The 15,892-nt window shown below is 38.6% G+C and overlaps 1 protein-coding gene across 1 annotated transcript in view; it reads right to left on the bottom strand.

Moving 5' to 3' along the window:
- LOC109833418 (peptide-N(4)-(N-acetyl-beta-glucosaminyl)asparagine amidase) overlaps positions 1–9,619 on the bottom strand; it is a 10,213-nt gene extending 594 nt beyond the window's left edge. The window contains exons 1-16 of the mRNA XM_020401074.1: positions 9,502–9,619; positions 9,370–9,423; positions 9,115–9,282; positions 8,941–9,039; positions 8,740–8,826; positions 8,225–8,307; positions 7,569–7,682; positions 5,360–5,414; positions 5,140–5,226; positions 4,945–5,000; positions 4,772–4,831; positions 4,523–4,610; positions 3,680–4,426; positions 3,525–3,585; positions 2,431–2,533; positions 1–7 (exon numbers count right to left, since the gene is read on the bottom strand). The exon at positions 1–7 is cut by the window's left edge and continues 125 nt beyond it. Coding sequence (XP_020256663.1) covers positions 1–7; positions 2,431–2,533; positions 3,525–3,585; positions 3,680–4,426; positions 4,523–4,610; positions 4,772–4,831; positions 4,945–5,000; positions 5,140–5,226; positions 5,360–5,414; positions 7,569–7,682; positions 8,225–8,307; positions 8,740–8,826; positions 8,941–9,039; positions 9,115–9,282; positions 9,370–9,423; positions 9,502–9,579 — 1,947 coding nt within the window. The 5' untranslated portion in view covers positions 9,580–9,619. The remainder of the gene's footprint in view (positions 8–2,430; positions 2,534–3,524; positions 3,586–3,679; positions 4,427–4,522; positions 4,611–4,771; positions 4,832–4,944; positions 5,001–5,139; positions 5,227–5,359; positions 5,415–7,568; positions 7,683–8,224; positions 8,308–8,739; positions 8,827–8,940; positions 9,040–9,114; positions 9,283–9,369; positions 9,424–9,501) is intronic.

Raw genomic sequence — 15,892 nt, 5'->3', positions numbered from 1 at the left:
GACAATCCTATTGAGCACAGTATAATGTTATTAGAGGAGAATTTATTGATCAAATGGTTTCTATCTACAAACAGTTGCATAACAATATTTTTACCAAGGAAGTTGCGTTACAAATACACCAAATGCTTAGTCCGGTCCTCAATAGCACAGTGAAGGTTAACTAATACACAAGGAACAAGGAAAGGATGGAAAGAGAACATCACAATTTATGATGCCTCCAGAGATTCCAGTCATTTCTTTTCTTCTGGTAGGCTCTGTTAAGGGTCTTCTCAGTCAAATATACAGGTGTAACATCTGTCCTTGATGGCAGTTTGCTGCTCCTTTGACTTAGTGCCGCATTCGTTTACCATCAGTCCTTTTTGAAGTTTGATGTCTGAACCATCTGATATGTTTTTCCGTCCCTGATTGAAGCTAACCTGGCCAATGGCCATGAATACGAATCGTTATTTCCTTCCGATAATCAGTTTCCCATTTCCTCGCACTAATCCTACTCCTTAAGATTCTAATTTTCTCTTCCTTTTTCTAAGTCTAGTTAGTTGTTTCTTGTCGCGGTCTCATAAGTAATGTCATCCTGAAGCAACTAAGACCATAGAGTCTCATCATAGATGTGTTTAGTAATGGGAAGCTTCACATAGTAGACCTCCCTGGATAATTTGGGCCAATCAACTTGAAGTGTAATAATTTGAACCTTCCCAAGGCATTCGGAAAACCTTCAACTAAGGGAAAACTACAAGCTACTTCCCAATTGTATTTAGGAATATTACGAACAATTATTTTCCTATTCGGTTGCACGAAATTAAACATACATTATAGAGAACACCTGAACATCAGAAGAAGAGGGTGACCGAAAACAAGCTCAGACGTTTCCTATAACAACTTATGCCAACTAATATCTGAAAAATGGATTTTAAAGTGGAAAAGAGCTAGAATGGATATCATGAAGGGGATACTAGGAGGGTTACAAGCATAGTTCAATGATTGAAGATGTATTGAAGACTTACCCGCCCTCACCAACCAGGAGATTCCATCAAGCCTAGATGAAAAACGAGGTCAAAATCACAGTATTGGTTCCTCTACATTTTGACAGTTCCATACTGGAATTATTGGTATATAGAATGAGTACGTTTAATCATAGCTATAAACTTAGTGATTTTTCTCTCCACAATAACACTATTAAAACAATTCCTGGTTCTTCGGATCTGGATCTCCTCCTTCTGTTTGTCATTATTAAAATAATATTTATTAGTTGGTTTCGACCGGACCAGATTGGCATATGCTTAAGATTTGATATAGTACAAGCAGATACTTCAAACCTCGGAATAACACATCTTCATAAGCATAAGTTATTATGATACTTTGCTGTCCATTGCCCTCAACTTCTCATATTTATACACTTCCAAGAATATAAGTTGCCGCCTCACAGTTCAAAGAGGCGCCAGATCGTTGCTTCTTTTATTCAACTCACCAAGGAAGCAAGGAACTTTGAACTTCGATGGATAAAGGTTATTGGCGCCTTAAAGCACTAACAATTTATTAGACTGTTGGGACCACTACAGCACTACATGAAGAAGGTCCAAGTAAACACTCACCAAATAATGGTGAACACAATTAGGTTAAACCACATGGCATTGCCAGATCTTATGTGGGTAGTAAGTTGGAGGTATGAAATGCTTATTGTTGGAGAATAAAAAATGGCGCAATTCTTATTCCAGTTCTGTGTGCAAGTTGGAGGAATACCATAAAGATCTAGCTCCATTTGACACAGCCATCGAACCTGAATGCTTGTTTCCCAGTACTTACATTATACGGTGTTGTATCCCAGGACTCCAAAGACTAGAAAATGAAGATATAAAAACAAATATTTGCTATTTATTCAATAAATTATCCTCTTGAAAGATCATAAAAATCTTAGTAACTGGTAGGCTACTTATTTTTGTTACCAAGCCGCTGGTCTGGCTTGCATTACCCTAAACTTAATAAATTGTTTACCTTATTTACAAAAGTGTAGATACTGAAGAGCCGGTTAAAGTACTGGAAACTACTATTTTAAGAAGGAAAATATAGGAGATATCCTATCTGTAAATTTGTTATAGATATCGATATGATGTATTGAAAGCCATTGTAGATTGTTTGTCACATCCATAAAAGTAGTTATTAATCATTCAATGAACAGATATGTAACCTCTTGGTGTTCCCAAGACAGAAACAAGTCTTTATATCACTAAGTCTGTAAAGTCGTAGAAGTGCACGTAGCGGGACATTCTAAAACAGCAGTTTACCAAGAATAGTTATCAAGGGCTATTTGCATAAGGCTTTGCATAAGAACTGATGTTAAACCCTAAATCCAAGCAAATTTCTCAGGCCACGTATAACTGAAATTCTGAATGTGAAAAACATACAGAAGTCATATACAAGAATCAAATAACATACCAATCCACTGGATCTCTTTCTGGAGCATCATTGGCTGACATCAGCTGGTATGCCTCCAGTTCATGCATCTGATCATTTAATACTTTGTATAATAACCAACATCCTGTAGTAAAAAAATAAATAAGATACAGTAAAATTGATCAATTATAGGCAACTTAAGTCCCGGAAGGTTGGAGAAAGGATGCAACATCATAATGTGGCAAAGACGAGCAAGACAGCATGAACCTCGGCTTTGTCCTGCAGACATGGTGTTCTATGATTTTTTTTAATATTATCACAATAACTTTTCCACCGTAGCTGCATATATTAGGCCTTGATAACGTCTAAAAAATCATGCAGAGAATATAGAATATGCTACTTTAAAAGATTAATAAGACCAATAGGTTACGTGTAATTTGTTGGCAGTGGCGAATCTAAAAAAATTTCCATGCGGGGCGGGGGGATAACAATTGTCTATTTACCTGGAGATAAAAAAAAATAACATTATAAAACTATAATATGTAATGGGAATGCACTCAATAAAACTTTTTGCTAGAAATTTAAATGAGATTTTACTTTCTAATGAATTTATTCAATTTCTAATGAATTAATTCAAATTGTTACTAATTTATTTAGTTTTTTGGGCTTTGGTGTGCAATTTTTATTTTTTTTATTTATTTATTTTTTGGGGCGTTCATAAATGTCTATGGGTGCAAGTGCTGCACCCCTACAATGTGAATAGATCCTGGGATTCGTGTAACTGAAGAATTTTCGCAGAACAGTAAGGAAAAAGAAAGAAGACAATTAACAGCAGCCAAAATATCAGCATCAACGTTATGGTGAAATATGTATGCATCATAAACATTAAAAAAAAGTATTATACATTACACTATGCTAGAAAGAAAAGACAAAATTTTACCATAACAATTGCACTTGAGTCATGGTACCAATAGGAAGGTTTGGACAAGCACGGCTAAAAGGGTAGGATATTGGGCTGTAACTAGGAGTCACATAGGAATACGTAAACAAGATCTTATAAACATATCAAAAGGTTGCTATGATGAAATTAAGCTATATAAAAATTAGTGTAACAATAATTTCCTCCAACTGTGTACCTTTAGCTCCATTTGGTTCTCCCCACTTAGACAAACGCATACCATCAAATGCTGATGTTGCCTGCAAAGCATACATACAAACAACTCATAAGTCATTGGAAACTATTCAACTATAAACAAAATCCTAAGCATGAAGATAGTTTGATACTACTTACAATTTCAACAGGGAGTTCTTCGCCACTGGCAAGAACAGAGCCAGAAGATAATCTGTTGGCTCTTGGAAATTCTATAGCATCTTTCTCAAAGTAAGCATCACTTGTAAGATTATTAGCTATTTCATCAACAGCGTCCATAGCCACAGGTAAAGCTAAAGAAGTTTGAACTGGATCACCAGCTAGACATACACACATCCTTCCATCATTCTCCAATTCCCCCTTTAAAGAAATGGAAGCAAGAAACCCTTCGATGCACGTCATCAATGTGTCAGAGGATTGTGAGAGGGTGAAATTTATGAAAGATCTCCTCTCTTTAAATGGGGAAGCTCTAAGATCCACCAACAGCTTTTTAAGAGTTGCCAGAATCTTAACAATTTCATTTTTCTCATAACCATTATCAAGAAATTGAAGTAAGAGAAGATACAAAGCAGTGTAAATATTTTTAACATGTGAATCTACACAGAGTCGGATTGGACAAGAAGAAATTCCTAGAGAGGTACTCCCATTAGACCCCATTTCAGATCTTGCAAGTCGCCACTCAATGGCCCCACTTTGCCTTCCAGGTAGGGATACAGAATTATCGATTTTATGATAAAGCTCCCCCTCAAGCTCCTCGATTTCCTTCTGGTCGCGATGCTCAAGAATAGAAAGTTCTCTAGATGAATATCTAGCACGACATTCCTTTGTTATGAAAGAAAGGACAGCAGAAACATTGGTTTCCGTCGTGATATTACGTCTAGAAAGAACCTGTGAGAGAAATCAACTCATCAAAGAAAAAATTGCAATTCACATCAGCAAAGGAAGGTGGGAAGACAGATTCTGGGGGAAAGAAGGAATACTTACTTCATGCCACTTCCTTGTGTAACGTTTTGTGACATCGTAAACTCCATCTTGCGCAATAGCAATTACATAATTCAACTTCTTATTCCACCTTCAGAAAAAGGGAATGTAAAAGAAATGAAATACGTGATGTAAATAAAATTTTTGAAAGGATAAATGTTAACAGAAAGTTATGTATATAAGTTCGGACAATGGGATGAGCATCAGACATAATTCTGAAGGAAGAAGTCAACAATTAGAAAGAGAAAGTACCCCTTCTCATATAAAAGTGGATTGTCATATACTCCCTCGCATGGATCTAGATGCATCCATCTGTAGACAACTCACAAGTTAGCATCACCAAACATAATCTTCTGCCAAAAACTTTCAAGTCCCTCAATTTGTAGAAGTACAAAACAAGAAGCAGCTCAGGAAATTACACATACCTTCCCAAGCAATGTGAAAAGCTCTCTGTCCAAACATGATCAGTGAAGTCCAATATCTGAAAATTTTGAATATATAAGTACAGAATTCTTCCATTTTTATCATAGAACTTCAAGATCTCATCCTTGAGAATCAACATATAGAGCTAACTTTAACAACATAAGAAGTAATTTGTCATAAATTAGTGATGTGCTAACCAGGCGAGATTCATAACCAAAAGCTCGACAGTAGAGTGTAAAGCAATTAGCCCACTCTCCACAACGCCCTTTCCTTGTTTCCAGAAGCTGGCCAAACAAAATATGTAACCAAATTACTGTAAGAAATCAAATTGTGAAATCGTGACATGAGAAAGAAAAACATAAAACATAAAACATAAACAGATAACACATGCAAGACACATGTCAGATAAAGAAGTACCTTTAGAGGATCATTATAACGTGGAAAACGAGTGATAGATGAACAACAGTTGCACCTGAAATTTTTTAAACGGTGCATTGAGATGTAGTTCAGTTTCATACAGGTAAGAACCACTCAGTAAACTGAAGCATCAACATAAATACAGTATGTAAGACTCAACAGGGAACTGATCTCTAAGCACAAAGAAAGACCCAACTCTGTGAAATGTAATATGTAAGACTCAACAGGGAACTGATCCCTAAGCACAAAGAAAGACCCAACTCTGTGAAATGTAATGAATGCCAGCCAACAAATGAGTTTACTCAAAAGATTAGTCAAACTCTCATCAGCCGATGAAAGAACTGCTCAGCTTTATCTCCTCTAGCAAAGGGATTCAGTTTATCCTGAAGGACTTAAACCAACGGATCTCATCTTTATTGAATCACCAACAGCACCACTAAAAGATAATAATAGCCACAAGCAACCATCTTTTCTCCAACAACTCAGGCTGATGATGCCCTCCTCCTATATATCAAGCAATCACTTCCTCTATATATAGAATAGGAAGTTTATCAATCATGAGAAACGTTCTTCTATTCCTCTATATATAGAACAGCAGCAAGAAGATGTCGCTTTAGAGAGGTGAAAAAGGGCCTCCTTTTGGAGAATCCAAGAATAGCAATGAACGAATCTCCAGAGGGTTACATATGAAAAACCTCCATTCTCCATTGTTTTACCAAGCCAAGGTATAAGCAAGAACATATCTTCAGATGCACTTAAATTCATTATTGTTCAGTGACCACATAAAACTTGCTAACTTCAGACCACATTAAACTTGCCAGCTTCAGCTTCACAGCCAGGTTCAAGAAGGGCATGTATTCCATGAAAGAAAATATATATCTCCATGAGTCAAACAATGACAAGAAAGGATGCTGTTCTATGAGCAGAAGGGAATGAGTCTTGAAGTTTTGATGATGTTTGTGAGTTTAAATCTTTAATTTCTAAAAATGGAACAGTCAACATATAATCATTATCATAATTATATACTTACTGGACAGTCTACATGCCTTTTTCTTTATGTGGTGCTCTTCACAACAATGTATAATGCAGAATCTGGAAAGACAAAAGTATTAGGCATTTTTTAGGTAAAATACCTTGAGGTGCTCAGACCATGAGTTGTATGTTTCAATACATAGGTCCCAAATGACACATACATGTCATTCTTCTTTTTGTGACTTTTACATGAGATTTGCACTTCAGATGCCAGCAAAAGTTATTGTTTTAGTTCTCAATCGGATACAAATAAGAAGGGGCCAAAATATGCAAAAAAATATAAAAAGTCATGCACTTTTTATAATTTTCTTTTGAGGTCATGTCTTATTTGGATATCAGTCTCATAATATCTTGTGTGGATAGTAGTCCCATATTGTTATATTTGGATATTAGTCTCTAACAATAAAAGAGCCACTTGTCCAATTAATAATTCTAAACAAAAAAAATATTTTGTAACGTCAGCATTATTGCTAGTACTTATACAGTTATACTTTACCACCCTCTTCTTCCCATTTCCAACTTTGTCAACCAACAATCATCTTGACATTTCCTTTTTTTTTCCTGATTGAATTTAATTTTTGCCCCCTCAGCTTGGCCTCTCTCTAATTTATCTCTTCACCAGAGTTTTTCTACTTTTTGTTTCTCTATTTGATTGACTTTCTCACTCGCGAAATCCAAAATCCATGTCCACAAATCTGTCTCTTGCACAGATTAAACTTCTAGCGAAAAAAAAACTTCCTACGCATAAATGAAAATTTTATCAAGAATCAAAATCTTCTTACATTCTCCAAGTTTATCACTAAATTATATCTCCTCCTGTCAGGAGCGTAATTCAACTTCAGATCCACCAAGCTACTTGCTCATGATGACTCTTCAACCCTTCTTGTTTACATCAATTTCCTTTTAGCAAAGGAAGAATTACCAGGAATCTTTGAATTTTAGTAAGAACTACGAATACATATTCAAGCATGTACTTTGAAATTTATCATCTCCCTTCCTCAGTTCCCTATTTCGCCAATCACCCCAACTAAATAAACTAAACAAAGGAGAATATCTTAATATCTAAGGTACATGTCTCTTTTGTGTAAATGAAATTGATGCAACCCTACATAATGGTGCAGATAAAAATAAATTTACTGGAAACATCAGAATATGATAGTAAAAATTTCTAACCTACCTATAAAGCTCAACACGAGAACCACCGTAACTGATTTCAGAAGGAAGTGGGGTGCCCATGCCAATATTGCTAGTTCCACTACCGCAATTTTCGCAAGGAGGTGAATTTACCCACCTGTAATAACAACCAGTTTAAGATTTTAAAAAGTTGAAATTAGTATCAGTGGTTAGTATGGTTTAATAATTTAATTAAGGAAGAAGGATCAACATATTAGACCTTAAAAGTCTAATTTCCTCTAAAAATATGATATCTTTAGAGTTTAGTTCTCCTAGCTCTTGAAAACTTGTGATATTCTGCAATGAATTACAGAACTACGAATTTGTCTAGCTAAAGGCGCTTCTTCCAATTTGATCTGTAATAAGAAGTGGGTTTGAGAGAAAAAATACAACAGCACAAGGCAATCATTATTCACTCAATGACCAATGTTGCGTATTTGGAGCAGACAGTTGTTTGGGTCTAAGTGAGAGTTGTAATTCAGTGTGAAGGTGAAAAAAGCAAAGAAATACAATACTGTAAACAAGAACTCGGTCATGCAGATACTAGACAGCAATTTTAAAGGCAAAAATTAAAAGTCAAAATCACATAATACACAGAACAAAAAAGTTAAAACTTTTTAAGGTTCTAGGTTCTTGATGAAGTAAAATGATTTAGATCACCTAAATGATTGCTTGAACCAGGAAAGCAAATGCAGCAAGAAGGCATGATCTTTCTCTTCTTTTGAAGGTTTGAACTTTCCCTCCTGTTGAAACAGATGAGCCAATCTCACAAGAGATTAAGTCAAAGATAATATAAGAGCACGGTGCAAACTAACACAGTTTTATATTAAGTTGTCTACCATGCAAAAGCAAACTCGATAAGGTACCTAATTAAAGAAATATGACCAGTATGGTAGAAAAGAGAGTCTGAATCAGGAGATTTGTTTGAAACATAAATACTTCCTCAATTGAGCTATATAAATGCTCAGCTTCTCAATTAAATTATCAGCTACCATATACCGTCATGTGGCCTCAAGCCATGTTCTTTAGCCTGGGATCCATATCTATCTTCAAATAAAGTTACTTCTAGTGTCTTACTAGTGCACACATTAATAGTCTTACACTCTTTAGCTAGGACTAAGTTAAAAATGGATATAACAAATTGCAACTCGGCAACTAAAACATAAAATGTGCACCTTGGCCAAAGAAACCAGTGCCTTCTCCTCAACTTCATCAACAGGAACAGACTTTCGTGCAGCCTCCTGGCGAACTGGGTCCTCATACTACATCCCCTCAAAAATGACACCAAAAGTAAAACATAAAATTAAACATTAATCAAAATTTAGAAATTGAAACATATAATTATATAGAAACTTCAGTAAATGTCGAAGAATTACCAAGAATACTTGCTTAACATAAGGCCGCACTCTCCCTTCAAATTCCCCACTATTTTCACTTGCTCTGTATTGTTGAAAGAAAAGTGCATCCTCTTCAGCCTAAAAACATGCAACATTTATAAGTTAAAAAATGCAATCTTCTCAGTAGTTCAGTGACAACAACCAACAAAATACCTGCAAGATCCTAGCCAATTCTTCATCGGACTTCACAAATTGGTTCAAAGACTTCTCTTTTTTCTCCTCTGCTTGCTCCTCATTGATTGAAACCAAACGGAGCTTAGAGGAGATGGATTCGAGATCAGAGGATTCAGTCATGATCAAATTCTGATCCTCAACTAAGATCTTCAAAAGGAAATTGCAACAACAAAATTTTGAGGCTAATCCATTGGCAATTTAAAATAAAACAGGAATTCAAAGAGAAGAATTGACCTTTTGCTCCTCAGGATCGATCGAAGTGAGCGAAAATATTTGGAATTTGAGCACCTGATGAATAAATGGAATGATTTAAATAATTTTAAGTTAACAATTAAGAAAAAAATAGAGATTTGACAAATTTGATACCTCGAATCCATCGTCGGTATCGTAATCGATGGGGAATTCGGAGTCCTTGTGATGAACAATGAATTGGCGAGCTACCATTTTCCAATGATTTTTCCCCCTCTTATTTCTCTACTTTGCTCTCTATTTGATTCCTTTTATGAAGATTTTATTAAAAAGACTTGACCAGAAAATAAAATAAAAAGACTTGGGCTTGATTGATTTGGGCCAGCTTCTTGGGCTGGAAATATTCCGACTCAAAAATTATCTTTGTTAGAATTCAAATGGAGGCCCAAAGAAGTCCACGTGGGTAACAAGGTATTGATCGAGGCCTGTTTGTCGATATGAACGTTTAGGATGAAAAAGGTTTGTTATTATAGCCAAATGAAAAATAAGTCTAACGTATGATTTAGTCTCGCGATCATTCCTTTCAATTTTCCTTTAGATCATGAAAAATATAATTCACAAATACCAGAGAACATTGCCACTTTTTTATTAAGTACATGTCAAGAGTCTAGAGGTTTCGAAAATAATATTGGAGAGAACTAAGGTGAAACTAACGGGCTTAACATGCCTATAGCTATAATCTAATTAATTACTTTGTATAAAGTGGAAGCAATCAATATAATATACACATTCATAATCACATTTTCCTTCCATACTCTTAAGATATATGTACCTGGATCTTAATCTTGTTGACTGTTGCTCTACTCCACTTTTAGCATCGACTATGCATGGTAATATTGAACTTCAATGTTAGGACATTTGGGTTAAGTTATGATAGTTTGTCTCTTTTTTTTTAGTGGGAGTCACGCCCTCACGCCGCGGAAACGATATAACTTGAGAGAAAGTCCTGACTTTTGTTTTCACAAAAAACTCAAGCCAACCTCTATATTACTATTTCACAAAGGAAACAAGAATAGAAAGTGAAATATCTCAACAAAGTAAAATATGCACTCTTCCTCTCATCAGTTCTAGGACTGACTTGTCGAGAGAACCTACAAGCAAAAGCCAAAATCCAAAAAACAATAAAGACACGATATTTACGTGGTTCGGCAAACTTGTCTACGTCCACGGGAGGGGTGAGGGGAGATTCCACTATAAGAAGAACACTGACGACTTGTACAATCCACAAGCTCGTCTCAAAGAAGAAGATCTGATTTTTATCCAAAAGAAATTGACTTCTCTCTTGTAAAATCTCTCTTTTTCTTCTCCTCAAGATCTCTCTATTTTTTTCTCAAAAACAGCCGCCAAATACCCTCTGTCGTCTGCGTTTTTCTCCCTCTGCACAAAAACCTAGGAAGCAACGCGTTTATATAGAAGCAACAAATGAAAAATCAGATATGGGTTGATATTCGCGTGAATGGGTGGGCCTCTGTTGTTTTGATTTTCGCGTGAATGGGTGTGTGGCCCGCGTGAATGGGTGTGTGGCCCCCACGCTCCACACGTTCACAATTCTCCACCTCGTCCATCATTTGATAAAGCTTAAATTTTGGACGAACACCAGAAGAACACCGCGAACACAAACCAGGCCAAACCAGCTGCGTCGCTTTACCGTAGCTGCCTACGTACCCTCCACCAGGATCAAGCTAACCGTAGTTCAGGATTTTTTTCTCCATATAGTCTTCACCTCACCCCATCACCGTCCTGAAGGGCCATGCCCTCTTGGGCAGATCAGCACGGGCTGAAATGAAACAAGTCCAAGCAATACTTAAACTTACTGCCTATCACCACCTTGGTCAACATGTCTGCTGGATTCTCATTCGTGTGCACCTTCATGAGAGAAATATCACCTTCCTCTATGACATCCCGCACGAAATGATACCTGACATCGATATGCTTTGTACGAGCATGATGAACTTGATTCTTCGCCAAGTGAATCGTACTCTGACTATCGCACCACAAGTTCACGTTCTCCTGCTCAATCCCCAAATCATCTAGAAGACCCCACAACCACAATGCTTCCTTCACTCCCTCCGTCATGGCTATGTACTCAGTCTCTGTAGTAGAAAGTACCACTGTAGCCTGCAACATCGATTGCCAACTAACTGGAGCTCCATGTATCTTGAACACATAACCAGTAATAGATCTAGATCGCCCGCATAATCAGAGTCAACAAACCCATCAATCTGACATGTATCTCCATCAAAACACAGACCCGTGTCAACGGTACCCTTTAAGTACTTCAGGACCCACTTCACTGCTTCCCACTGTGCCTTTCCCGGATTCGTCATGAATCTGCTGACCATACTGACTGCCTGTGAAATATCTGGGCGTGTACACACCATGGCATATTAAACTGCCAATTGCACTAGCAAAAGGAACACGCTCCATGTGTACCTTATCTTCTGCTGTACTGGGAGTTTGTTTACCTGAAAACCAATAAATGTGGAGCCAATAGAGTCACCACCGACTTTGTATTTTGCATCCCGAACCTCGCGATCACCCGCTCAATGTAGCCCTTTTGACTCAAGAACAATCGTCGATTCGTCCGCTCTCTTCTAATCTTCATATCCAGTATTTTGTTAGCAGCGCTCATGTCCTTCATCTCGAACTCTCTACCAAGTTGAGATTTTAGTCTATCTATCTCCATCCTGCTCTTCAAAGCAATAAGCATGTCATCCACATACAAAAGAAGATGGATATAATCACCTCCACGAAGCATTCGAATGTAAACACAATAATCATAATCACTTCGAGAAATCCATGCTTCAACATGAATGAGTCAAATCGCTTGTACCACTGTTGAGGAGATTGCTTCAGTCCATAGAGTGACTTCCTCAAGCGACACATATGATTCTCCTTGTCCTCAACCTTGTAGCCCTCAGGTTGATGCATATAGATCTCTTCATCCAAGTTTCCATGCAAAAAGGTCGTTTTAATATCAAGTTGTTCCAGCTTAAATCACCATGAGCAATAATACTCAATAGCACCCGAATAGAAGTGTGTTTCACCACTGGAGAAAAAATCTCATTGTAATTCATACCCTCTCTTTGTGCAAACCTCTTAGCCACTAGCCTCGCATTGTACCTTGTACTACCGAGCTCTGAAGGATCCTCCTTTCTTTTATACACCCACTTACAACCAATAGTTTTTCTTCTTTTGGGCAATGGTACCACCTCCCATATTTGGTTCTTTCGAAGAGATTCCATCTCCTCTTCCATCGCAGCCAACCAACTCTCATTATCTCTATCCCGAATAGCTTCCTTAAAGGAGACCGGCTCATCATCCTCCATCGAGAGTGCGTATTCCACCAAATTAACCTACCCATAGTGCTTCAGGGGTTGATCAGCCCCCAGCTTCAGTACCTGCTTGTATGCTCGCTTTGGCCTAGTGGAAGTCAAACTATCCTCGAGCTGCTATTTTTGTAGTGCTTGTGTATTCTTATACTGAACCCCCTCCTGCTCAAGCTCATCATCTACCTGATTTTCCACTTGAACATGACTAGAACCTGGTTGGTCTTTAGGTTCTATCTCAATAACCTGGGACTTTGAAGTCTCAACGGTCCTAACACCATCATCCTTGGGCGTCCTAGCAATCATGGATTTTTCATCAAATGTAACATCCTTGTTGATCACGAATTTTGAATCTTCTGTACACCAAAGGCGATAGTCTTTTACACCCTTTGAACACCCCAAAAAATTTGTCTTCTTGGCCCTCGCGTCAAGCTTTCCCTCGTTAACATGATAGTAGACGGTACACCTAAAAATACGAAGCCTCTCATAATCTGCATGCTCCCCTGACCACACCCTATAGGGTGTATCACTATCCAGTGTAGAATGTGGAGATCGGTTCACAATATAGCAAGTTGTAGCAATCGACTCTGCTCACTATTTGTTTGCGTCGAAAGTTGCTGTTTTCATTGCTATCGAATCTATTATAACTTTAGTCGTTACGATAAACTCGAATAAAATAAAAGGTTGATCTTTTTATAAGATCTCCTTACACAATGAAAATAAAAAAAAGTTTACAATTTTATCAAACAAACGCAGAGATTGTTTATCGGTCTTCTGCTTGCGTGGGAACTTGGCCTGTGACGGGGACGTTGATATCCGTGGACCACCGTTGATCAGATCTGATTGCTGAAAAATTGGGCAGAGCTTCGTCGATTCGCGAAGGAATCAAGAAGCCGTAGCGCTTATCTCGGCAACAGCGAGATAATTGCTCTTCTTAAGATCACCACAATGGGGTAATCTTAAGGGACGAACACGAGAACTGCAGATCTGACGAGCTCCTCTTCTTTATGCCGATGAACTCGATCCGATCTCTCCTCCTCCTCTCTGAAATTCATGCACCTTTTGATCTTCAATCCGGCAGGGCTTCGCCAACACTCGAGAATTCCAGATCTCGAAAAATGAGGGCCTGAGGCTGTATTTATAGGCTCGGGGAGCGTTCGGGTGGTTGAAACTGCACAAAAGACCGTTTTTAGGCCTGGAGACACCCCTGGGTGTCTCAGCGAGGCCGAGACACCCTTGGGTGTCTCGGCTTTGGCTGAGACACCCTGGGGTGTCTCGCTTGTGCCGAGACACCTCGGGGTGTCTCAACTCAGGCTGAGACGTTCTTTTCCGTGCACTTGTCCGTTTCCGCCGTAATTTCTTCGTCCGAACTCGGATTTGAGTGATTCAAAGTGCGTTGGAAAGCCGACGAGGAGTTCTATAAGCTCTGATGATTATATCATTATAGATTAAGCTGAGATAGGAGCATCGTTTCATCTTTTGTAAGCGACGCGGGACTCCCGATCAGTTCGTGTCTTCGTTATTCTGAAATTTCGTTACTTCACGTAGTTCGTCGATTCACTTCAAGCGTTCATAGACGTCAATCAAGATTCTATGACTTGGATAGTGATGTTCCTCACCTCCTCTTAGCTTTGAGCTGCTCACAAAGACCTATAGGCAATTTTTGATGCCTACAGATACCCCCTCCAAAGCGTTCCAGACTTGTTTCTTTTATAAAAGAGGCTGAAATACTTTGGATGTGATTGGTCCAGTCTTCGATCGGTGTAAAGGACCTGTAGTTAGCTTCGACTCTTGGCTCCTTCGATTTCCAGTCTATTCGATGCTTTGACGAATAGCTGAAGTCCTTCCGGCGCTGCGTTTATCGTCTGGCCGTCGTCGGAGTCTCGAGTCTAAAACTGATGAGTTAAGTTTGGCTCGTGTCATTGCGTTGACTTAGAACTGACCCTCTTCGTCGCATCGACTCTTTCATTGCAACGCATTGATTGGCGTTGACCTAGGGTTACGCGTTGACCGGCGTTGACCTTAGGGTTTAAATCGTCTTATGTTGACTTTTGACTGCAACGCGTTGACTGGCGTTGACTTAGGGTTACGCATCGACCGGCGTCAACCTTAGGATTTTGATCGCCCGACGTTGACTTTTGATCGTAACGCGTTGACTGGCGTTGACCTAGGGTTACGCGTTGACCGGCATTGACATAGAGTTTCGGATCGCCCGATGTTAATACAGTTTATACTCATACATTTGTTAGAGTATACACAGTTTAAGCTCTTAAGGTATTGGAGCATGGTGGTCCCAAGTGTCGGGGTTGCAGGACCAACTGTTAAAGCTGATTCATCTGCATGTGTGGATCTTATCTTAATGTTGTTGGATAATCGAGTCACGAGACCAACTAACGGAGTTGATGCGTCAATGACTCGCATTTATAGAATTTTTGGCAAATCCTTAGCCATCAATGGGTTTGATGAGCCTTTACCGACTACCGTTTGAGTCGGGCTAGCATGCGGATTGTTTAAGTCCGTTCCGCATGTGACGTTGTTCTAAAGGAATAAACTCCCTTAGACTTGATGCTACGATATTGAATACGTAGACTTTGTCTTTGTCACGGGAATAGACTATCCGGCAACGTGTGTTAGGCGCTGACTTATCCTTACTTAGGATTCAGGATAAAAGTCCCCAGAATCGGATTCTGATGTCTTCTTCAATCGGTAAAAGACTAAACCGGCAACGCGTATTAGGCGTTGGCTTATCCCTGCTTAGGCTTCGGGATAAAATTCCCCGTGCGTGTGAAGCACGGATTTTAGCATTATTAATAACAACCTGCCACAATATTGAATATGTGAGAATTTGTCCCTTTTTTACGGTTAAGGACTAACCGGCAACGCGTGTTAGGCGCTGACTTATCCCTTCTTAGGATTCGGGATAAAATTCCCCGTGCGTGTAAGGCACGGATTATGATGTTATGAATAACAACCTGCCACAATATCGAATATGTGGGCTTTGGTTCTTTTTACGGTTAAGGACTAACCGGCAACGCGTGTTAGGCGCTGACTTATCCCTTCTTAGGCTTCGGGATAAAATTCCCCAGACTGGAATTCTGGTATCTTCTTCAATCGGTGAAAGACTAAACCGACAACGCGTGTTAGGCGGTGACTTATTCCTACTTAGGATTCGGGATAAA

This window comes from Asparagus officinalis, chromosome 3 (assembly GCF_001876935.1).
Source record: "Asparagus officinalis chromosome 3, Aspof.V1, whole genome shotgun sequence".
In the NCBI taxonomy this organism is placed as follows: domain Eukaryota; kingdom Viridiplantae; phylum Streptophyta; class Magnoliopsida; order Asparagales; family Asparagaceae; genus Asparagus; species Asparagus officinalis.
The sequence above is the reverse complement of the archived record's forward strand: the minus strand, read 5'-3'. Positions and strand labels throughout refer to the sequence as shown.